The 24,316-nt window shown below is 37.1% G+C and overlaps 1 protein-coding gene across 1 annotated transcript in view; it reads right to left on the bottom strand.

Moving 5' to 3' along the window:
* itga4 (integrin alpha 4) overlaps positions 1 to 21,391 on the bottom strand; it is a 41,329-nt gene extending 19,938 nt beyond the window's left edge. Inside the window, exons 1-15 of the mRNA XM_046841835.1 lie at positions 20,922 to 21,391; positions 19,846 to 19,958; positions 16,647 to 16,741; positions 15,778 to 15,907; positions 15,506 to 15,573; positions 14,992 to 15,121; positions 13,073 to 13,158; positions 12,427 to 12,489; positions 11,911 to 12,048; positions 8,638 to 8,746; positions 6,305 to 6,399; positions 4,897 to 4,987; positions 3,511 to 3,556; positions 3,043 to 3,197; positions 1,349 to 1,503 (exon numbers count right to left, since the gene is read on the bottom strand). Coding sequence (XP_046697791.1) covers positions 1,349 to 1,503; positions 3,043 to 3,197; positions 3,511 to 3,556; positions 4,897 to 4,987; positions 6,305 to 6,399; positions 8,638 to 8,746; positions 11,911 to 12,048; positions 12,427 to 12,489; positions 13,073 to 13,158; positions 14,992 to 15,121; positions 15,506 to 15,573; positions 15,778 to 15,907; positions 16,647 to 16,741; positions 19,846 to 19,958; positions 20,922 to 21,130 — 1,683 coding nt within the window. The 5' untranslated portion in view covers positions 21,131 to 21,391. The remainder of the gene's footprint in view (positions 1 to 1,348; positions 1,504 to 3,042; positions 3,198 to 3,510; positions 3,557 to 4,896; positions 4,988 to 6,304; positions 6,400 to 8,637; positions 8,747 to 11,910; positions 12,049 to 12,426; positions 12,490 to 13,072; positions 13,159 to 14,991; positions 15,122 to 15,505; positions 15,574 to 15,777; positions 15,908 to 16,646; positions 16,742 to 19,845; positions 19,959 to 20,921) is intronic.
* Positions 21,392 to 24,316: the final 2,925 nt, after the last annotated feature.

The raw sequence follows: 24,316 nt of genomic DNA, 5'->3' as shown, positions 1-24,316 counted from the left end.
ATCAGTGCCATCGATATCGCTGCAGCCGCCATTAATTACTCCGTAAAACGCAAGAAGCAGCAGAAGCACTTGATTACAGAGTCCGGAGAGGCCTCGCCGAACACCTGGGCTGCTCTCACACACACACACACACACACACACACACACACACACATATATATATATATAATAAATATATATATATATATATATATATATATATATATATATATATATATATATATATATATATATATGTACACACATACACACACTGATACACACTTTTGTTCAACATCTATCATCTCTGTGACTATCATTCAATTCATCATTCGGTTTCTGTGCTGCAGAACTGAAAGATCCCCCCCCCACACACACACACACTACGTGATGCAGCAAACTAATTCAGCAACTTCCTTTGCATAAAAGCACTGCACACCACACAGATGGGGGCGTTAAGGGGGGAAGGCATAACCAGGAAGTACATTTTGCTAAAGTTAGACCTACAAGCACTACCTGTTTAGGTAGCACTTTTAAAATTCGCAGAAACAATGTGGCATAAAGGTGTCAGCATAAACGCCCCGAAATGTACTAATGTCATCATTTTTACAAAATATTTGTAAGAAATTGCAGTAAATACAGACATTGTTCTCGAATAAGCTCTTATTAATGATCAGGCTGGAAGACAGACCTGCAGGCTTCTAGCTAACAGAAACACAGAGCAGATCTGAAACTGAAGGTCATATACAAATACATTCTTTAGATGACAATTTGCCCAGAAAATAGAATTCTAAGTAGATCCTTGGAAAAATATATCGCTATATACATAAATAGGGTTCTTAAAAATGTGTGGTCTAAATATAATGTTCCTGTAATCAAAGTGCTCCAAAAAAGGGATTCAGGAAACACACTATATTGACATGTGTTTGTTCCCCAAAACTGTTAGCACATAATTTCGAGGCAGGCTACTGTACAGAAAGTATTTGGATGCTGTAGATTAAAATGTTCACCTAACTTCAACTAGGAGACCTGCATGTGCACAAAGCCAGATGCATGAATATATGATTTGCACACAAATTAAGTGGAACATTTTCCCAGAAGAGTGGATGTTATTATAAGAGGACATGGAGACTAAATGTGTTCAAAAAGCACATACGGTCAGGTGTCTACAAACTTTTATCCATATAATGTATTACAACTTAATTGAAACCTACCAAGTTCAAATTCCCAATAGGAAAGCAATAAGAGAAATGTCAATCAGACAATCTGAATCTTAAATGATTGATTTACAGTTAACTCTCAAACTCTACTCTTTTGCCCACCTGATGTCAAAGCATGCCTTATAAGCTGAAATATAGTGTCCTCTCACCTTCATGAAAGCTTGATGCTTGTTGCAGGTCATCCGTCTGTGCTCGGCCCTGACACGACCCGCAGTGACGTTGGACGTGCCATTGGTGTGAAAGTAGAAGCGTGATGGAAAGGATTCCTTGTGCTTTACATCTGCACTAAGGTTGTACTTCAGCTCTGAGCAGAAAAAATGTAAGAAGAGTAAAAAAGAGGAAATGAGTACACCGGGGCATTGCTATTCTGAAACAGGTTCGGGTCTCCTAGTTCAAGTGAAGGCAAATCTTAATGTCGCTTAATACAACTGTGTGCCTCTAACTTTGTAGTGTAAAAACCCTAATCCTAATCGCATCTCAAACGCTATACCTTGTTTACATCACATATTTATGTACATCTCATGCACGTCAGCTAGTTTGTCTTTGTTGTTTTGGAAAACAAATTGCGTCCGTTGAAAGCGGTTAGTGGGCGAGACTTGCTCCTGAAGTCTGTCCTGGCACGATGTTTCACCTAACGTTCGTCTGACAAACTTGACTACAGCTGAGATAATGAAGGTCCCCTAAGGACACATAGAGCGGAAAGTAAACTGGAAGGAAAACCTATGGTCTATACTTCCCATGCTCAACCTTTGACCTAGTTAATGTCTCTCTGTGTAACAAAAGCAGGAAATTTCTAACTCCAGATGAGGTCATAGACTGGTGTGGTCATCCTTGTTTTCTTTGTTTACACATACATATTAACAAGGACAGGCCTTGACATTACATATATACCCCCACACACAAACACACACACACACACACACACACACACACACACACACACACACACTCTTGCAACGGCCGTGGCTGTGAGGGATGTGGATCAGAGATAAGGAGTTTTGGACTGAGTCTATATAACGGCCTTGTTCTTTCAGCAAACCACTGATAATGTAGAGAGTGTTGCTTTCTCACAGGGACTCTTACAGACTTTATCATATATTTTTTAACTCATCTGCATGAATAGAAGTTTGAATTCAGAGCAGCACGGCTATTCGACTACAACCAGTTACACATTTCTGAATAAACTTGTAATGAATCTTTTTGCTGCTAAGCATAAAAAATAAAGTAAATTATATATGCACATTACACCACAGTGAAATTCTTTTTTTGCATATCCCAGCAATCTGAGGAAGCTAGGATCAGAGTGCAGGGCTAAGGGCCTTGCTCAAGGGCCCAACAGTGGTAGTTTGGTGGTGCTGGGATGCAAACTTTTTAACCCTCTGATCCAGAGTCCAATGCTTTAACCACTGAGCTACCATCTCCCATCTTAAATCTAAATTTGGATTCCAATAAAGAGATAATGTTGTGCTCAGTGGTTAGACTACTGATCAGAACGTCATGAGTTCAAATCCCAGCACCATCATGCTGCCGCTAGTGGGACCTTGAGTTCTCAAAGGCTTATTTGTGTATATATATATATATATATATATATATATATATATATATATATATATATATATATATATGTATAAAAAAATTAGCTGCTCTGGATAAGGGTATCTGCCAAATGCCATAAATGGAAACGTAAAGCTGCTTTGTGACACTGAAAAAAAAACCAACCTTAAACCCTTAATATGAACCGACTTCCTTTGACTTTTACGCGGTTATACGTTTTTATATTGTACCTTCATTCTTTACGATTCTCTTTTATACTTTAAATGAAATAAGAAGCACTTCTCCATACCTATAAGTCCCGGTATGGCTTTTCCATGGACTGTGAAGCACACATTGACCTCCACACACACAGCAGGAAGGCCATGTTCGACACAAGAGGCCACCGATCGATTCACACTGACCGGCAGGAACAAGGACGCCTCCACCGTCACCACAGGACGGGTCCTACAGAACACACATCACAATCACACACCACCATTATTCCCAATTGTGGGTATTTTATTGAGGTATAGCAGCTGGGACGACAATAGATGAGATCAGCTGTACAGTTCATACAGTGTGACAACTGTAGGTGAGTAACAGTTCACACTTTGTGCTCGAAATGCCCATGTGCATTATTATCATTTGAAACGTAATTTTTTTGTTGAGAAGCTGGAGATAAAATAATAATAATAATAATACATTAAATAATATTATGCAATGGATAATTATTTAAAAGACATTTCGGAATTGATGCTAATGTTTGTAATGCTCTTACCGGATCACAATTGCAGCGTCAGACAGAAAAGCTCCCACTGCTACGTCTGTTAGGATGAAAAGATAAGAAATAATTTTGAAATCCAATCACATTTGAAGCTATAAAGAAATTGAGAAAAATACAACAACCAGGCAACTATTATGACATTATACCATTGTGAGGGGTGAAGTGACAATAGGATTTATTTGGCAGCAACTGAACATTTTGTCCCCAAAGTTGACGTGTTAGAAGCAGGAAAAATGGGCAAGCGTAAGGATTTAAGCGAGTTTGACAAATTGTGACGGCTCGACGACTGGTTCAGAATGTCTCCAAAACTGCAGCTCTTGTGGGCTATTGCCAGTTTGCAGTGGTCATTGATGCACGTGAGGCGCGAAGGCACGCCCGTGTCGTCTAATCCAACAGCTCCTGTAGCCTAAATTGCTGAAGAAGTTCATGCTGTTTATGCTCGACGGATCAGGACTGTTTCGGCAGCAAAAGGGGGACCAGCGCAATGTTGGGCAGGTCCTCATAATGTTATGCCTGATTTGCGTACATAAAGTTATGCCTAGTCGGTATATATGAAACTTGTTTTGTTGATTGTTAGGAGTCTATTACAAAAAAGAAGTCTAAATCCCTTTTTAAACCAGGGAAGAGAATTGTTTTTAATGAGTTACTTCAATCACCCCACCTTTTACAGAGTTTGCTAAATGGCCTTTGCTAGACAACATCACATCTACCTCATTGCAATACCGAGCCATGGGGTTTTGCGGGTTTCCAGTTCAACTACTGTGGTATGGTTAGGTTCGAGTAACTTTGCTTTTAGGTTGCGCTTTATTCCCCCTACAACAAAAACAACCACAAGGACACTCCTGCAAACCACAAACAAAGCATTGCTATTAAAATGACTAGTTTGCTTTGTTTATACAGTATTACTGAAGTGAATTTGGTGTTCATACCACTTCAATGATTTAGGTTACCACACTTGAGGTCTTCTTTCATTAGGGGTTACATTGTGGTTGTCTGATTTGCTCCCTAACCTTCTATGACAGAGAATACTTTTCACACTAAGGGTTGGGTCATTTCTGAGAGAATTGTCACTTTTTAATATGTCCCAGTGTCACTGGATGATCATTTGACATCTCTTTGCTTTACAAAATGTGTAGGTGTCATTTTTAACTGCAATTACTCAATAGCCAAAATATCTTACAGCCCTTTTTTTATTCATTAACCTCTGGAGTCCTCAGATTCCTTTACAAACACTCTGAGACAATTTTCTACACCTGAGCAGCTATCATTGCACACTGTCTACACACACTATGACTGCCTGCTTGTGTTACCTGAGCTACTTCTATTTGCATCTGTTCTGAAAGAGACAAATGATATGTAGTAATAGAGGAAATGCGTTACCGGGGTAACCGTTTCCATCTACATCGACACCTCCGGAAACGGACTGTCCAAACATTCTGAGGCTATATCCAAGGACTGAGCCTGTTATTCTCTATGGGACAAAAAAGAAACACACACACATACACACATTAAGTAACTTTAAGGCATTTCACTAGATATACCATACATGATGTGCAATCAGTCCGGAAGTGATTTACTTTTTTATACCATTATATACCATTATAAAAACACAATTTAATATCAGTTTATAATTACATTTAATGTTGCATATAAAACCCTACCACTCACAGTATAACCATTATTAACAGCCATTCCTTCACGTTCATTTGAACTTGGCTTTTTCTATGATTTTTACAAAGTTCCCATTCTGGAGACTCCTCATAAAATCTTAATTAACATGTCCTCACAGAAAACTTAACCATAATGACAAATACATTTTTTTCTTTATTAAATAATTTTGTTCAATCTTTTTTTTTTCACCGTTTTCTCTTTAATTTGGTTTCAGACTGTCCCAGCTCCATGGGCTAGGTTTAAAATCAAGTCAAGTCAAGTCAAGTTTATTTCTAGCGCTTTTCACAACAGACATTGTCTCAAAGCAGCTTTACAGAAATCAACAGTTAAGGTGAATGGTGTGTATTAATCCCTGATGAGCAGCCGTGGTGACTGTGGCAAGGAAAAACTCCCTTAGATGTTATGAGGAAGAAACTTTGAGAGGAAGACTCAAGAGGGAAACCCATCCTCATTTGGGTGACATCAAGAGTTTGATCATAATCACATCACAGCTACTAAATATTATATTCCTTTATTTTATAATATCTGATATTCCTCCTCTGAGACAACTAAAGCCAGCCAATAACATCGCTTCGCAATGTAACATATTAGAAGGAAAGCACCATATGCCCCCTTACACACCCATTACACTTGTTTCGTTGTGATCGACAAAAATAAAAATAAGTCCCTCCTTCCCAGACGACACACCCAATTTTTGCTCACTTGAACATCTGGAAATGGGTGACTGGTATCGTTAGAATTCTAAACTCCATATTTTTACATTTAATATATACTGTTTCACTGTTTCATTGGCATGTCACTATCTTGATATCTGGTAGAATTATAAGCAAACATTACTATACTTATTTGCTCCATCGAGTTTAGCTTCTGTGGGTAAACAAAGCTACAGTATGTTTGTGTTTGATGCACTGATGAACTATTAACAAATCCTGGTAGTGCATACAAACCTTCGAACCTGACTGCAAAACAGAAATGCGAAATTCGGATGGTTGTTACAGATTCAAGCATCGTGGCCATTTGGCATGTGACAGAAGAAACGATTGAGGAGAGGAAACGTAATGAAATGCCCCACCTCCCAATAAACAGTGTGAGTGTAAACAGCAGGCTGTTGACATACTTGTGAAAATCTTGGCGTTATACCACTCTTTCTACCATTGTAGATATAAATAGCTCCACGCAGCTCTTCCTCCTGTGGTGCTCCGATGGCCACGTCTGAAACATAATCAACATTGGAAAGCAATGAACAACAGAACTGACCACCAAATTCTCTGCTTAAGAGTTACAGCATGGTTAAACTGACCCTTTCTTGAAAAGCTCACACAAATGGCGCAGACTTAAATACAACAAAAGACCATTTACCTGTTCATTTTATTGTTTTATTGAATTATTCTAATTCTTTTCATGGCTCAGTCATTTCACCTTGGTATTCTATTTCATTGTAATTTGGAGAAATTATTCATTTATTTCTCAGTTAAAGTACTTCTTTTAGCCACGTTGTCTACAATTCTGAAAAGCTGCTTGTCCATTGTTAAAAAATTAAATAAAATTGAAAAAAATACATTGAATTTTAAAAAAAGCCACAAACCACATTTAAATTTATGAATTACTAGGGATTTCTTCATATAAAAGAATTGAAAGTCAAAGACAGTGGAATGCGTAAAACCCACACAAGCTCTATATCAGTACACAGGAGGTAAAATTAGTCCAAATCTTCACTAAAAATTTAATGGAATAATGTTTTTTTGATATAAAAAGCATAAAAATATACAACGTCTCCCAAAATTTTTTTTAACACAAAATAAGAAACGTAAAAAATATAGAATAAGCGGAAAAAGAGGAATAAGATAAACATGGCGAAAGTGCCATGCTTGAGTGCTGATCTGAAATGTTCTGTTCTGATCTCAACCATTTCCAAACCACACTGTTCTCACTTCACCACACCCTGAACCGCTTTATCCACACTGAAGAAAACTTCAGTCATGGTGTGAAAACCATCGGTTTATCGGTATCATTGTGAGAAAATATCTGAGGCTTCTTAAATGTCTTCAAACATAATAAATAGTTTCATTGTCTTATTCTTTAACACCAAAATAAAGAACTGAATTTCTGCATTAGGTGAAAATACAAAGCCTTTCTTCTGATATCCCTACTGCATGGGAACCCCCAACAAATACCATCTCTGTTCTATAATTCACAAAAAAATAAATTAATAAAATAAAACAGATGATTGAAATAGTGATATCAGCTCTATTCTTCTCAAGCCAGTTCGCTGTCACATTTCGGAAAAATTACGCAAGTATTTAATAAAAAACAGCATGTCTTCCATTCTGAGGATGATCAGAGTTTTCCATAAAGATTTCAAACTGACTTTTATAGCAACGTTTGAAGGCTTTCACCTTTACCACATTGTTTCAGTTTATTTATTTTTAACATTATTATCTCATGTTACTAAGTCATGTTGGCTACAACGTAATGGTCTTATTTCCTCTAGTTACAAAGTCATGGCTACAACATAATACAGGTAGTCGTCGACTTACGTCCACGCTTGGGACCGACAGACATTTGGTCGTAAGTAGAGTAGGCTATATGTACAGTATTGTGAAATGATGCCAGAAGCTGGTACACACTGTTGTACGCCGCGGCTAGCGATTGTGGTCGTAAAGTCGAATTGTCGTAAGTCGACGACTACCTGTAACCTTATATCTATTGTGTTACTAAGCATGACTTTTCTTGTTTAGTAGCATAATTATTTCATTTCCTCATGTTACTAGGCAAAGGCTTTAATTTTATTATCCGTATTAATAAATAGTGACCATAATTATCTTGTTTGCACGTGTTACTACGTCATGACTACAACTAACTTATCTTATATCTTTGTGTTACTAAAGCTTAGTCACGGCTACAACTTAATTATCTAGTTTCTTTATGTTAAAAAATAATGACCAAGACTTATCTCATTCTCATATGTTAGTAAGTCATGGCTATGATATAAATTTCATGCTTACTTGTGTGACTTAATAACGGCCATTCCTAATGTTGCTAAATATTAAACATGACGCAATTATCTAATTTTTTCCATGGTCTAATCTTGGCCATGACCATCTTTTCACACAAGATCATCTCTGTTCCTCCTTCTACTTTTCTTACCATTGCATACCATCAAATTTCCCATGACACACTTGTACAGTGAACCAAACACAGAAGCCAAAAAGCTGACAGTTTTCTAAATTGTGATCTTATTTGACATACAGCAGATTAGTAAAGATTTTAAGCATTTTAAAGAAATGGAAACACATTTTTTACCTACAATTTGATTTTAGTCATGACTACTGTAAAATCATACATGAAAGAAACTCCTGCTTTGGTTCTTGTCTACTCTAATAAAGCTACATTCAGACAATAAAATGAATCAAACATGATGATCTGTATTTCTGTTACTATATGTGTTACCTGAATAACCGTCATCATCAATGTCCCCGAGGTCAGTGATGGTCTCTCCAAAGCGAGCTGCGTACGAATCACTTCCCTTAAGCATGAAGTCTGTTTCTCTCATATTAACCTGGGAATGGAAATAAAAAACATACCATGTCAACACACACATTGGTCTTTAGGTGCAAAAAAACTCATCTTTGGAAACAAGCAATTTTTTGAAATTTGATAACCCCATATAAAGATGTATATATATATATATATATATATATATATATATATATATATATATATATATATATATATATATATAAAATATTGAAATAAAGTGGGTTAATATAACAGCAAATAGGGACTCTTTGTGTTAAATTAGTCCCCATTTGCTGTTATATAAACCCAAATCATTTCAAATGTCATCTGGGTTGAGGTCAGAGCTCATAGAAGGTCATGCTGGAACAGGTTTGGTACTCCTCAGATTAAGAGAAAAAATTATTCTACCACATCCAATGACATCCTTTATAATTGTGTGCCTCCAACATTGTGGGAACAGTTTCAGTAAGAATCACACATGACTGGAAAGTCAGATGTCCCAATACTTTTCTCCATATCGTGTATTAAATGATAACATATTCCTTATATCACATATATATGAACATTTGATGAAAGTCGGCCATTGTTTGTTGTTTTGAAAAATAAATTGCGTCCATTGAAAGTAGTTTATGGGCCTGCTAGTGAAGTCTGTCCTAACTCGATCTTTCACCTAACAGTCGTCTAAAAAGTCTTCGGCTGATAAAATGTTGAACCAGCCCTTGAGATAATAAAGGTCCTATAAGGACATATAGGGTGGAAGTAAACTAGAAGTAAAACCAATGGTCTATACTTCCCATGTTTAAACCTTTGACCTAGTTAATGTCTCTCTGTGAAAAAAAGACATTTCTAACTCCAGATGAGGTTAAAGACTAGTGTGGTTAACGTGGTTTCAATTTGTTTAGCCATTCACATTAGCAAAAACACTAGATTGAGGACCACATATAGCATCCCACATATGGTGTTCCAATACAATAGCCACAATATATCTAATCATACAGTTGATCAGACAAGACATCTTAATTGTCTGATTTTTTTGGTTTTGTGAATTAACAAGCAACAGATGTCTGCTTTAACCCCAAATCAGGAACTATTTACATATTTAAGTTACAAGTTTACAATTCAATCTGTATCTGTATTAATTCCAGATTTCTTTCACAACTTCACCTTTAGATTTTTGGACGTAGGGCTTGAAGGAATTTTAGCAAAGCTAATTTTAAGTTTCCGTTTTTGTCCACGGCAGTGAATCGAGACCACCACACATACAGTCGGGAGGATTCATTTCAGGAGGCGGGCCAGTATATACTCCATTGATAATGGCTCTTGAAATATAACATTTCGGTTAAGATTCGCTCTTATTTATGCATGACTGTAAATCACGCTGCATCTTGAGTCACAGCTGAGAATCTAGATGTGGTCTGAGAAAGATATCTGGGTAGAATCTGCGTCTATTATTTGCTATCGATAAACTGAAGATGTCAATGCTGATCAAAAGATGTTGACCCCACGAGAAATCTAGAGATGCACCGGTTCCAGCTGGATCACACTTCATGAAGATTTCAGACATTGGACTTTGAGGATAAACAACCTCTTAATCAATACCAAAAATAACATTCTACATATGCTGTTTCTCATTTATTAAATATTTACAGCCTCTGGCATGGAGGAGTTGGTTTTGTATCTATACTGATCTCAGATGTTGAGCTCATTTATGAGTTGCTCAGGAGCTCCTGGTTACACAGCTGTAACGGACTGTAGAAGACTGTAGAAATGATTTATAATAGTCTTGGTGACACAGAATTTGACAATGGGTTCCTCACAAAGTTTCTTCCTCATCCCATCCAAGGAGTTTTTCCTTGCCCAGGCTTGCTCATTGGGGATAAATATAAGTGAACTTTGTTCTATAATTCTTACATTCAGTAAATGTCCAGTGTTGAAAGCGCTATATAAATTAAATTAAATTAAACTGAATAGAATAGAATTGATCAGGTCAATTTAAGGTAAAATTGTGTACACTTGATTTTTGAGAGTTGTGTAGGCCAAACAAGTGTCAGCGGTGCTTAATATTTAACTCAGAGCCTGGGAAGTGGGATGGCTGCTCTGTCAGTACGACCTTGAATGCCGAGATCAAAGCAGGCAGCAAGTCTGGATGTGGGTGAAACGCTAAGCAAAAATGTAGCCGATAAATAAGAAGCTATATTATTCTGTCAAGAGGTAGCCTATACTCTTCATCTGATTAAACGCTACAGATTTAATTAATCATAAAACAATTAGCTGAAGTAGATGTCAAGTTAGAACATCACCACACCAGAGTTTCAGACCCTCGTTTGGATGCACACATACACAAACGGAAAGAAAAGGGGCTTTTGTACTTTACAGCACAGTGAATTATTATTTTTTTTTTTTCGCAAATTCTGAAGATGTTAGAAAGTTGGGGTCAGGGCACAAGATCAGCCATGATACATCACCCCTGGAGCACAGAGGGTTAAGGGCCTTGCTGAAGGAGCCCAGAAGTGGCAGCTTGACAATACAGAGGCTTGAACCCCCAACCTTCCATTTAGTCACCAAAAGCCTACACTGAACCACACATGCCGCAGTACTTTCCATGCTAAGTCAACGAGTACATTTAACATCTACAATCGCATGTGTCAGAGTACAAAGAACTCACACCTATAACTATTACACCTATAAACCAAAATTTGTCATAGACATAAAAAAACTGCAAACCAGTGTTGTATAATGCTGCATATAACTTCCTATAATGCAATGTAAGTGCGATTGGAATTCTAGCCCCTGTGCTGTAGAGCTCAGTCATACTGAAAGATTGTAAACTCTGACTGAACCCCAGGCCTCCTCATCAGTTTCTGATTTTACTAACACTCTTGTAGCTAAATGAGCACAAATCTCCACAATCACAATCCAAAATGTTTTCAGGGAAACTTTTCAGTACACACACTTAGTTTATGCACATTCAAGATTTGACATTTAAAAAACAATGCAGAAAATCTAGTAATAGCAAAAGGCACCCGTAGTAAAAATGAAAGACATCTGCACCTCTCGAGAATGGGTGTTCTGTCAGAAACTCCCACAACATGAAAAACAAGAGTAACCAAAAAAAGATTGTGGCAACCATGTTAAAGGACTGTCATAATTCGCTCTGGTGCTACGATGAAACACAGGAAGAGATAGAGAGGTATCGGTTCTCACCCGGCCCTGGTTAATGTAGACATAAACACGCCCCTCCTCCCTCACGGTGCTGAACATCGGCGCCCCGACCAGAAGATCGGAAAGTCCGTCAGCATTCAGGTCAACCGCACACACACTCGCGCCATAGTACGAGCCCAGCTAGGAATGAATCAATAGATACATACATAACATCATTGAAAAGAATTAAAAATGTGTAACTAAATTAATAAATTGTATTGTGTGTAAATTGAGTCTCTCTTTAGTTGTAATTTTATACCGTTGCTATTATATATCACATTTTTCATTGTTGTTTTAATGTAATTGTATATGAAATTCATTTTAGTTCAATGTAAATCTTGTATTTTTTTATCAATATTTTTATGTACTATATAAGGAAAGTTTGTAGTGCTTTGAAATATGCAGAAATAACTACATTTTGGGTTATTATTATAGCATTTATGATTATTTAAAACATTTTTCTGCATATAAAAGTGTTTATGGTTGAAGATGAAAGCGATTTATTGTATCTTTACTCACCTGAGAGCCACTTGTTTCATTCAGGATTTTCAGAGTATTGCCTTCCACTGTGAAGATGTAAGCCTGCAAAAAGAAAAAAAGAAAGAAAGAAAGAAATACAAGTAAATAAATACATGTAAATAAACAGATACCAAATGTAAACGTAAACTACTCCATTCTTTCTCCAAACCAAATATTTGGTTAAACTGTTATACAATACTAAAACTATTATTATTATTATTATTATTATTATTACTACATTTCTATTTATTATTTTATTCATATTAATTTATTAAATTAATTCAATCTATTTTTTTTTCTTTCTTTCATTGCAGAAGACTAATTGCTATATTTCATGGCATTACATTCTTCCTTTTTGGTGCTTAGATAGAAAATAAGTAACCCACAAAAACATGTACAGAAAAAGAAACTTTTTTTCCACAGCCATGTACAACTGATATGCAAATGATGAGGTTCTTCAGTAGAATGCTCCTGCTATCGATTATCAGCTTATCGTCTCAAATGTACCTCTAAACAAAAATAACTTTCCACTATGTACTTGAGTGTAAAAATGCTCAAAAAACACACAAACATTGGTATATATAGTGTACATGGTAAAATTAGGACATCCATATATATATAGTTAGAAATATTCATATTTATTTACTTTGCCAGTCTGGGCATGTTGGGGTGCACCACCTACGATCTCCATACTGTTTGGGTAAAGAAAGTGTCCAGCACTTACAGAGTAACCTGAAGAGAAGAAAACAAAGAATCAAACACTGGTTTTATTTAACATATAGATCATTACACTGTGAACAAAAACAAAAATGCGATTATATTGCTAGCTTTCGTGGTTGTGAACATTTCGACAAAAGGTTTGAATTCAAATTTATTTAATAATGGAATAGATATAAATCAACAATTAACCTCATTTAGGTTTATAATTATTGTTTAGATATTTATTTACAATACATGTTAAAACAAATTAAATATAATATAAGACATATTTCTGCTTTCTCTCAAACACTGGGACCAAAAAGGACCCAACTGCAATGCAAAACAAATCCTATGTATACACTTATACACATCTATACAGTACTGACTTTTTATTACGCTTCGGTTTTCACTTATAAACTCAGCAACCAAGAAAGTTTATTAGTGACTGACTAACATTATAACTGAGCTGATTGCTCGCAAACTGTTATACCCGAGACCACAGTATGGTCTGCAACAGACAATGATATACAAATATTAAGAAAATAACACCTATAGACGCTTTTTTATAACCAGTATTTAAGATCTACCTTGTTTCTTTAAGTTCTAAATAACAGTCGGGCCGTCTTTAACGACTCCTTGAAACATTTTACCTCAGATGATAGCAACATAACGACAACAATGCAACAGATTTCAATATGAAATCAAGCCCCAATCAGCAACAATTGATTTTCTATGATCGTGGCTCATGGCAGTTCTTCTTAGCATGGTCTAGATATTATCCTTAAATACTCTGAACACTAAAGTACCAACAGTTTGGATTTTATAAAGGCAATTTTGATAATTTTGTGCATTTCATTAATGAAACCTGGCTGCTAATGACAATCTTTATTCAGCCCTTGATAAATAAAAACATCAAATTGAAAAACAGTGTAATTTCTTTTTCTCATGACTGTATGTTATTTTTAGATCAGAGGCTGTTAATTTTATTTTTTTTACATTTAATCAAATGCATTACATACATTGTGAAAGCTTTACATTTATAAATACAAATAATTTAAAAATGAACAATATAACAAATATATTAATTTTCATCCTGTTTACTCATATATTTGCAATAATAAAATTTTCTAGCTGGCTACATATAACATAAAAGAGGGTGGGGAACATTTAGAGCGACTTATATTTATCTTATTTATACAACTGAGCAGTCATGGGGTTAAGGGCCTTGCTCAAGGGCCTAGGGGTGGCAGCTTGGTGTGGCAGGGATTTGATCTTTGTAGCCTCTGTAGACCCTCATTACCTGCCATGTAAGGCATGAGTCTTTTTTTTATTTGACCACCACAACAGATATAAAAAACCTCAAGCATTATTCTTTCACACCTGGACTTAAAAAATGTTTCTGTGTGAAAATGGAAAAGCTTGTAAGATAAAACCTGAATGTGTTAACCACTAAAAGCAATTTAAAGAATCTTTGAAAAACTCTTTCCACAAAGAAAAACCCCTGAGCAGTAGCATTTCCATTACATGCATTAGATGTTCGAGTCTCCTGCGTTTAACCTTTTTTCATATATTTAATGTATTTGCCAGAATTAAACTGCCACACATGGACCCTTTTGATATATGGTCATTGATTTCTGTTGTCAATTTATTTATTTATTGTTTTTTTTTCGTTGCTTCCCAACTTTCAGTTCTGGTTTTGTGTATTCTTCTTTTCAGTCCTGCCCTGACCTCCACCCTGATTTTGACGAATTTACCTTCACCCCCTGCCATTCTTTTATATTTTGACAAGTACAGACCAAGCCCTAACCTCAGAGAAGAGTTTCTTTAGAAGAAGAAAGTAACAAAGCAATGAATTTCCTGTCTTACCAAGGTAGCTTCCATAGAGCACTGTGTTTTCATCATCCACATAGGCTGCAAAGACTTTACTAGTCATGTTGTAGACTAGAACAGAGCCAGTCCAGTAAGAGCTACCAGGAGCTCCCATTATCATCAGATCCTACAAAACAAACCATAATAACACCAACTTCAACACATGATGTTATGCTAAAATATATTGAATAAATGGTTTGATGAGTTTATTTATAATACAGCAGTTTTGGAAAATAATTAGTTGCTAAATTGCTGTTCAAATTGCTATAGTTTAAGAGAGTTAAAAGCAATGTGAAAAGTGTTTGTAAAGGGAAAATGATTGTTCTTCTATACCAGCACACCTCCTTGCTAGCTATAACTGATATAGTCTTTATTGTGAAATGTTTATAATTGGCTCCCATTGCTTTGTGAATACAAATTATTTTAAGCCACTATACTACATGAAACAGAGCTAGCTTTAGGTAACACGTGTCTGATCTGGTAAAACAGGTGAGTAACACGTGAATCGTACCTCAGTTAGGAAATTTGAAATTCCAGCTTGGCAGGATCCATAGTCTTCACCGAACTTTCTCTGATGATCTGCACACACACAGACACACACACAGACACACACACACACACACACACACACACACACACACACACACACAGACACAGACACAGACAAACAGCCATTTAGCCATGATGTCTTTCCACTAACTGCTGAACACTGTCTCCTCTGTTCATTCATTATATACAATGCCTGAAAGGCACACTGGCGTGGCGGACGTTAAATACGAGTACCTCTGTAGCAGGGGATATAGTGGGTTGTGCTGCTAAAATCAGAGTTGAACTGGAAGCACACGCCGTGAGGCAGCTTGTTTTGATTGTCTTTTTGCGAGAAGAAGACGTTCTTCCAGCGATGTCCACATGCCTGAAATTGGAACCAGTGTTAAGGGGCTTACCCAAGACAAGTACGCTTTTGTGCTATATATATAACGAGCTGCAGACTCGGCTCAGCGCTGACTTCTCCAATCTCACAGCATGACTGTCAGATGAGATGATAATCAGCACACAACTCATCCTGTCTCATGTTCGCATCTAGAAGCAAACGATTGCAAACGCATGCTAGAAATGCCAGCGTTTGATTAATGGGGTCAGTTGTAAGTGTGTGTATACTTGTGAAGAATTATAAACTGATAAGTGATGGTTAATGTTCAGAGATTATTTGGACTGGTTTAGTGAGGCTCTTCTGTACTTTTATGGACATTTTCTCTCTTTCAAAAGCTAGTATTGTATACCCTGACCAGATGTGAGCATGCTAAATATGGAACTTCTCATAAAAATATATTATACTATTATAGCATCTTGACTTCTTCTTCTGTCATTATATAATCTTTTCAAAACACGTTTCCCAATCTACCAACTATAACAACTTAGTACATCAATATAATAATGTTTATAATGTTAAAATAATCTCTAAATCCAGGCCCCCACTTCGAGAACCATTGTTTTTTGAAACTCACAGAAAAGGTAGTGATAAATATACTTATTTTAATGTTTGCAAGGAAAGATTAGTGAATTTCATATCCAACATCCAAGTTTCCTCATATAATTTAGTAGCTTATATACTTATTTTTTAATGAATAGTAAAAGAGAACTGGGAGTCATACCAGTACATCACCATTTGATGGTCTTCGGGAAAGGCTGACTCCAAGCCACTGGTTATCGCTTTCAGCCTGGCAGGTTTTTCCACACCGCTCCACACCTGTACAAGATCCAATCATTTATGTGTTACAACCAAAAATTTCTATGCAGTACAGTATTGCTTAAGACACCTTTGTATACAGACGAGACACAATAGTGGCCTCCATTTGGATGTATATCCATACTGTAATTTATACTGTTATGTATGTATGAACATTAAAAATATTGCCAAACAAAGAAGGTTGAATAATAATTTTAAAGGTTTCCCACCAACAATATGTTTTTTAAATATATTTAAAGTTTTATTTCATTGCTTTATTGATGGTACAGCATGTGTTATATCTGTCTTATAGCATCATTAGTTAAGATAACTGACTAGCTGAGTCATACATTACCTTTTACCTCTGTAAAATAAGCTTAATGAACGAAAGTTGCTAAATTTGTCATGCATTTGGGTTAAAATAAAAGAAACCTTCTATAAGGACGTTAATAAGCTTCCTACCTTCCTAGTTACTTGTTCTTCAAAAGACAAAACATTTCTCTAAAGGTTTGAGAGGATTCTCAAGTAGCTAGTGTTTCCTCTAACTTGCTCAAAATGGATTTCGATTCCTGTAAATCAATTCTTTGAATGCTATTCTAAAAAACCTGAATTGATCATCTTTCTGAAAACATTTTCTCATCTACAGCACTGTTTAGTGCCCTGATCATCAGACCTCAGTTTAGACTTCACCACACAATATTTATTGTGATCATGTGTAGTTGTGACAAAATGATAACAATCCCATCCCCCATTTTGAGGAACACTTTCTGACATCTAGAATATACAGAATCTCACAAAAGTGAGTACACCCCTCACATTTCAGCAACCATTTTGGTATATCTTCTCAGGGGACAAAACTACAGAAAAGATCAGTACAGATTTACTGTCCTCTGATTATAACTCAACATACAGCCATTATTGCCTTAATAGCTGACAACAAAAGTGAGTACATCCTAAGTAATAACAGCTGTAAGTCCTTTAACCAGGCAAAGCCACATGTCTTATTCATCATGTTCATATTTTTGTCTACTTGACAGGACCATGCTGAATTGTGAGGGGTGTACTCACTTTTGTGAGATACTGTATGTTCAGAAAATATGTTAATATATTTGAATATATTTACTTTAATAAACTTTCATTTTAATAAAGAAATAAACTAATATAGACAATATATACTTTCCGCACTTGCTAACTGAACTAAATTGTCGATTTTTGTGTTAATTTATTACCAGCTATTTGCTATTTCAAAACACATCACAAAAAACAAAGAAAACGTGTAAAAATGTAGCATGATTAGCAGTTTCTCTTTCTAGTGTTCTCTAAAACATATGTCCTAGCTAGCTTACTAATATCCGATTGCAGCTAGTCACTACTCAATGTCATACAGATGCGCTAGCTGTTATGCAACATCAGCAATCTTGTATTTCAAAATGAAAAAAAAAAAATTTTTTGTAATCAAATTTGATCTTGCAACATGTAAGGCATCATTAATCAACATATCGTGAACATTTTACCTTTAGACTAATAACCTGATCCCTTTTACACCTCATTTCATGCATCCTCTGTATTATTGAGATAAAACTTTCAATAAATGCTCAAATTATTTCAAAAAGTATGACAGACATGGCATCCTGCCAATAACACAGAAAATTGTTGCAGGGGAAATACCAATTTGCAGATCAGATATAATAAAACACCAACAAGATTCAATCAAACACATGAGAAACAACAATGGTAAAGTTGAGGTAAAGTATTGATCTGACAGTAAGAATCTTGTGGGATAAAGTGATTCATTTCAATATTTCACACCAGGTTTTTTCTTTAGTTTGTTGTTCCTTTTAAGGTTCTTCTATCTGCCCAAAGCTTACATCCAAGTTTATTTCGCTGAGATGTTTCAAGAGTTTGCAGTAAATAGTATGACGTGATGCAGAATGGAGGTTGTGAAGAAAACAGGAAGTGAACTCGGCACAGGTAATTTCGCTATATTTGGATTTCTTTGTATTTTTTTAGCAAATGTTTCTCACGCTTTAAAATCGTCAGTAAAACCAAAAAACTCGCTTGTCTCACAGACGTTCACACAACCTGACCTTTACTAATGTTGCATGTGTATTAGTACTTGATCACAGTATAGCGCAAGAGAAAACATTCAGGGAGTTGACTATGAACAAATTAAGTATATTGGAATAAACTGGCACTTTATGATTACAGCAAAAGCTCCAAGGTATAAATCCACAGGATCCTTGTGAGATTATCCAGGATGAAAAGTTCTTTTCTGGAGCACTGTTTTTTATCCATGTGATACTACTGATAGCAGAAGTTAAGTCACAAGTGATCATGATCTCTATGTTGGACATGTGCTAGACAGTCTGACTGACATCATGCTTTTCCATGCAGAAAATAGTATAAATCATTCATTTGTTCTCAATAGAAGCTGGGTCTCATTCACATACAGCCATTGTAAAGAATCCTGTCTGGTCCTAGTTCTTCTGTAAAAGTTTGCGGGGGGCAAATCCTGATGGACTGAGGATGTTTTGAACTTCCTGTCCAGCTCCTGTCTGACCTAAAACAATGGCAGGCTCATTTCCCTTATTTGGGAAAAGCGAGTTAGTTATGCTTCATAATAACAGGAAGAGAAATGTGACCAGCCCTCTCCACGATCCCACTTCACTCATGGATCATTTGTTCAGTATGTACACAAGAGGAAGAAGTGGCGACTAATTTCCAAACCTATGGTATGTGAATTTGATTGAACGGAGACGTTCAGACCTCCAGAGATTTGCCGTCTAGACATTGAGCAAGAAAGCATGAATGACAAAAGACCTCTGTTGGAAATATACCGTGTCTACAGCATATGATGAGAAAACGAGGAGTGAATATAGGACCAATTGTGATACCCATTATACAAATAAGAGATGGGTGCTCATATGTGAATCTCAGTTCCTCTTAAGGTTCTTTCCTCATGTTTTCTGTTTGTGTAAAATCATTTTTGAAATGGTGATTATTGCTAAACACAATACCCATAACTAACACCAAATAAACTAGCAAGTTAGTTGTTATATTTGAAAAAAATAAATAAATACACAGGGAAAAAGATTACTTTGTGAAGCTTGGGAAAGATCACGTACCAGTTTGGAGCTGCTCACACTTCTTATTAGAAACGTCGCACTTGTAAATGACACCAGGTTTTTGAACGGTTGAGTAAAATGTTGAGTCAGCAACTGGCGCTCCAACAATCAACCTAAAATGACACAGCAATCCAGGCCACGCGTGTTAATCAAACACACGCACACAAATTGTTGCACAATCGATCCTTAGTAAATGTTATACAGATATCTGCTGCATGAGTATAGAGACTATTCATTTTACTCTTATACATATACACACCAAACATACAGCAAATGATAAAAGATAGAAAAGGGTGCAAGAAACAGGGGTTTTGTTTAAGGGGTTTGAGTTAAAAATTGTAATGGAAAAAATAAAATAAAAATGTATGAATCACCATAAAGTAAGGTGTTGGAATGTTTAAAGTTAGTAATGTGACTGGATTCTCTACCTGCACATTTATTAAGCAATAAGACAATGTTCAATAAAGTATACACCATAAATCTCTATTTTTTAAACTGTGTGGAGAAGCATAATCCAGTTATACTCTATTAATAGTCATGCCCCATTCATAATAAGAAACAGACAGACAGACAGACAGACAGACAGACAGACAGACAGACAGACAGACAGACAGACAGACAGACAGATAGATAGATAGATAGATAGATAGATAGATAGATAGATAGATAGATAGATAGATAGCACCTTCCCACATGGAGTCTATAAAAGTCAGTGTCAGAAGTCTGATCATGAAGTTAGTAAGTAGTCAGACAGACAGACAGACAGACAGACAGACAGACAGACAGACAGACAGACAGACAGACAGACAGATAGATAGATAGATAGATAGATAGATAGATAGATAGATAGATAGATAGATAGATAGTCATGCCCCATCCATAATAAGAAAGTAGACAGACAGACAGACAGAGAGACAGAGAGACAGAGAGACAGATAGATAGATAGATAGATAGATAGATAGATAGATAGATAGATAGATAGATAGATAGATAGATAGATAGATACCACCTTCCCACATGGAGTCTATAAAAGTGTCAGTGTCAGAAGTCTGATCATGAAGTTAGTCCGCACTCACCACGCGCTCTGCTGGTGTTTATGGAGCAGAACCGAGTAGCCGAATAAAGATGCATTTGGTCCTCCAAACTGCACCGAGTTCTTCACGTCCAGATTATAGCAGTGCGACGGCTTCAGCAGGAACCACGCGCACACGAGCCCGGACACCAGCACGCTCACGCACCACCGGGGGCTCATCCGCTTCTGTCCTCCTTCAGTCAAAGTCCACATACTGGCTTTATAATCCGATTAGTGTTGAAAAAAAAAGTTTTGGATCACGAGATGTCCCACAAATACAAAAATAAATAAAATAACTCTTTTCTGGTTACGGAAGCGAACTCCTCATTTCGTTCCTATGACAGAAAGTTTGCAGTACGTGCGCATGTCTGTATGTGTGTGTGTGTGTGTCTGTGTGTGTGTGTGTGTCTGTGTGTGTCTGGTCGCGCGCCTGTTGCGCTCTGAGTCTGAACATCTGCGGCTGCTGTTGCTGCTGTTGCGGACCGGCGCTCGACCTCCTCCTCCTTCTTCTCCTCCTCTTTCTCCCTTTTCCACTCCTCCCTCCTATATCTCGCTCCTCTCCTCCTCTTCGGGGTACAATTTCGTCAGGCACGATTGGGGTCTGAGGGAAGAGAAGTTTGTTTGATGTTCATCTGTGGGAGCGCATGAAGGGTCTGAAAAGGACGTGGTCGAAAAGTTATAACTAAAAAAAATCTCAAATTTTACAAGAAATTCAAAAAGGGACGCGGCAAAGCTGTAATGTATTAAATAGAGCTTTAGAGGATTGGTATTCGTTGTGGTCTTCTGCTCTCCTCCTCAGGGTTTACTGTGCTAATGACATTTTCTACACATTTTCATTTCTGGAGTTAACTAAAACTCTTATCCTGCACCTTGATCACACATTTTTTATGCAAGAAGAAACTGAGAAAACAAATCTAATAACACAGTCCGTTATCAAATTTTATTAGAAACATAACATGACAATAAGCCAATAATCAAAATCTGCTGAAAAAATTCCATGTCGGGAAAAAAAAACTATACTGTAGTGATGTTCAGAATGAATGAACAGGCATATGGCTGTTCCTAATAAACTGTCACTCTATAAACACCATAGGGAATGTGGCTGGACTTTGTATTGGAAAGCTTGTCCTCATTTGACTAATTGGTATTAAAATGAATAATGGGTGGATGGGTGGATGGATGAATGTATTAATGAATGAATGAATGAATGAATGGACACTCGTTCATAGAAGAACTTTTGGGGTTTACATCCTACCAGCAACTTTTCCAGGCATAGGCATACTAGGCAGTTGCCTAGGGTGAAATCAGCTGGGGGGACCAGTGAGCACCCCCTGGCCTGCCCTCACCCCATCCAACAAAGATTATTATTAGTAGTAGTAGTATTAGTATTATTGTTATTACTTAGTAGTAGTAGTATGTTTCGTTATTTTGGTATTCTTATATATCATGATTACTTGCGAATATCTGAGGTCTGAGGTCTAAATCCTTGTAGTTGTTTACCAGAACATGAATGTTTTTTGCATTTGAATTATTTAATTGTTGTTGTTTTTTCTCTGCTGAAGTTTAATATACTACATTATATGTCTATATACTGAATTTAGCCAATTTTTGCAAGGATTATCAAATGTGTTTAACCTTTATTATAGAAGGTTGCAAATAATTTGTATAGTGGGAGGGTGAAACCATGGGGTGATGACAATAGGAATTTCGCCCAGGGTGCCAAAGAGACTAGAATTGGCCCTGAATCCTGCATTGTAATATGTGCTATTAAACAACCACACAAATACAAAACCTGAAATAAAGACACCAAGCTCAAAGAATAATGGACTAAATATGGGTTAAGAAGAAAAAGGCTCCCTTTTAAACAAAAATAAACATTTAGAGCACAGAGGACATGCCCAAGCATGAGTTATTAGCAACTAATAAAATTAAGGCTTACAGTACTGTCATGGATATCCATGATCCACAGGATGTAGAACAGTCAGATAAATTCAGCTGACACAATCAAACCTCTTTTTCCCATGACGAAAAATGTTTTTTTTTATCTAAACGATGTTCTGAGGCTGACTGCAGTGACTGACTGCATTCCTCGAGTAGTGGAGCACAATTTATGAACCGAGTGAGTAAGTTGGGAAGAATTCAGCATCTGTAATGCGTCGTGGGTCATGCTGGCTTGTCAACAGCAGAAGATCGTAAGTGAAGTCGTCAGCCGTGTCATAGCTTTAGGAAAAGCTGAGCCGTCTGGTTTTATCAAAATACGAACAATATAAACCTGAAGAGGTCTGTTTTTTTTTCTGTTTGAGAACATGCTTTCAGGGAAGAAAAAACTGTACTATGCATCATTAATGCTGTTTGCACACCTGCCATTTGCGGTACCATGTTACTTGCTTATACCTCATAACTTAAAAGGACATTTGCAAGGCGGACTTGTTGAGATTTGTGCTCATTCAGCCACAAGTGTGTTAGTAAATTCAGGAACTGATCAGGGGGGTCTGCGCTCTTGCCTTCTTTACAAGCTGACACAACAGATCCTGCTGAGGGTCTAAGGGAAGCTGCTCTCACTGTTTGTGACTTGAGAGACCTTGGACCGTGACCCTCTGGTTTTCCCTCACTCACCCAGCTCCTCTCGGACTGGACACCATGGTGACGGCTGGGCCTATACTCTTTTTTTCCCACCGTTGCGCTGCTCCCAAAAGTTTTGGAAAAGGTTCGCCTCTCGGAGATTTCTCTTAGGCGGGATCTTTTCTCTCAGGCAGGGGGCACTTTATTTCACCCACGTCGTGGGTGAGTCGTGGAGGCTGTGGCTGTGGCCCCTGAGGGGGCACAGCTTTTAGCTTCTTCTTACTCAGCCGAAGTTTTAGAGACTATTCTCCAGTCCAGAGCTCCCTCCATGAGGAGGTCGTATACCACAATGTATGAGAACCATTAGTTAGACCCAGCTAACTGCCAGTGCTGGAATTTCTTAAGGAAGAGTTCGCCAAAGGGTTGTCTCCTTCCAATCTAAAGATTTACTTGTCTGCTATTGCGGCATATCATGCTCCTCTTGCTGAGCAGTCGCTAGGGAGAAACAAGTTAGTGCCACCTTTCATCTGCGGTACCCAGAGGCTGAGGCCTCAGGTGCGACCTAGAGTGCCTTCATGCCATCTTTTCTCTAAAGACAGTTGGGTCCCATGATCAGTCAGCTCCAAGCATTCTATCCTTCTCCCTTTCAAGAGAAATTTAATATGTCCACAAGACTGCCCTGTGGAGGAAGTCGGACCAGCTGTTTGTCTGCTATGATCCGTATATGAGGGGTCTTCCTGTGGACAAGCAACCCTGATTCCAAGAGGGAACGAGACTCTGCATCTCGGTGCCATACTCCCTGAATCCCTGTAAACCTTTATTTTAGAAGCTAAAGCT

The sequence above is a fragment of the Silurus meridionalis genome, chromosome 3, assembly GCF_014805685.1.
Source record: "Silurus meridionalis isolate SWU-2019-XX chromosome 3, ASM1480568v1, whole genome shotgun sequence".
NCBI classification, from domain to species: Eukaryota; Metazoa; Chordata; class Actinopteri; order Siluriformes; family Siluridae; genus Silurus; species Silurus meridionalis.
The sequence above is the reverse complement of the archived record's forward strand: the minus strand, read 5'-3'. Positions and strand labels throughout refer to the sequence as shown.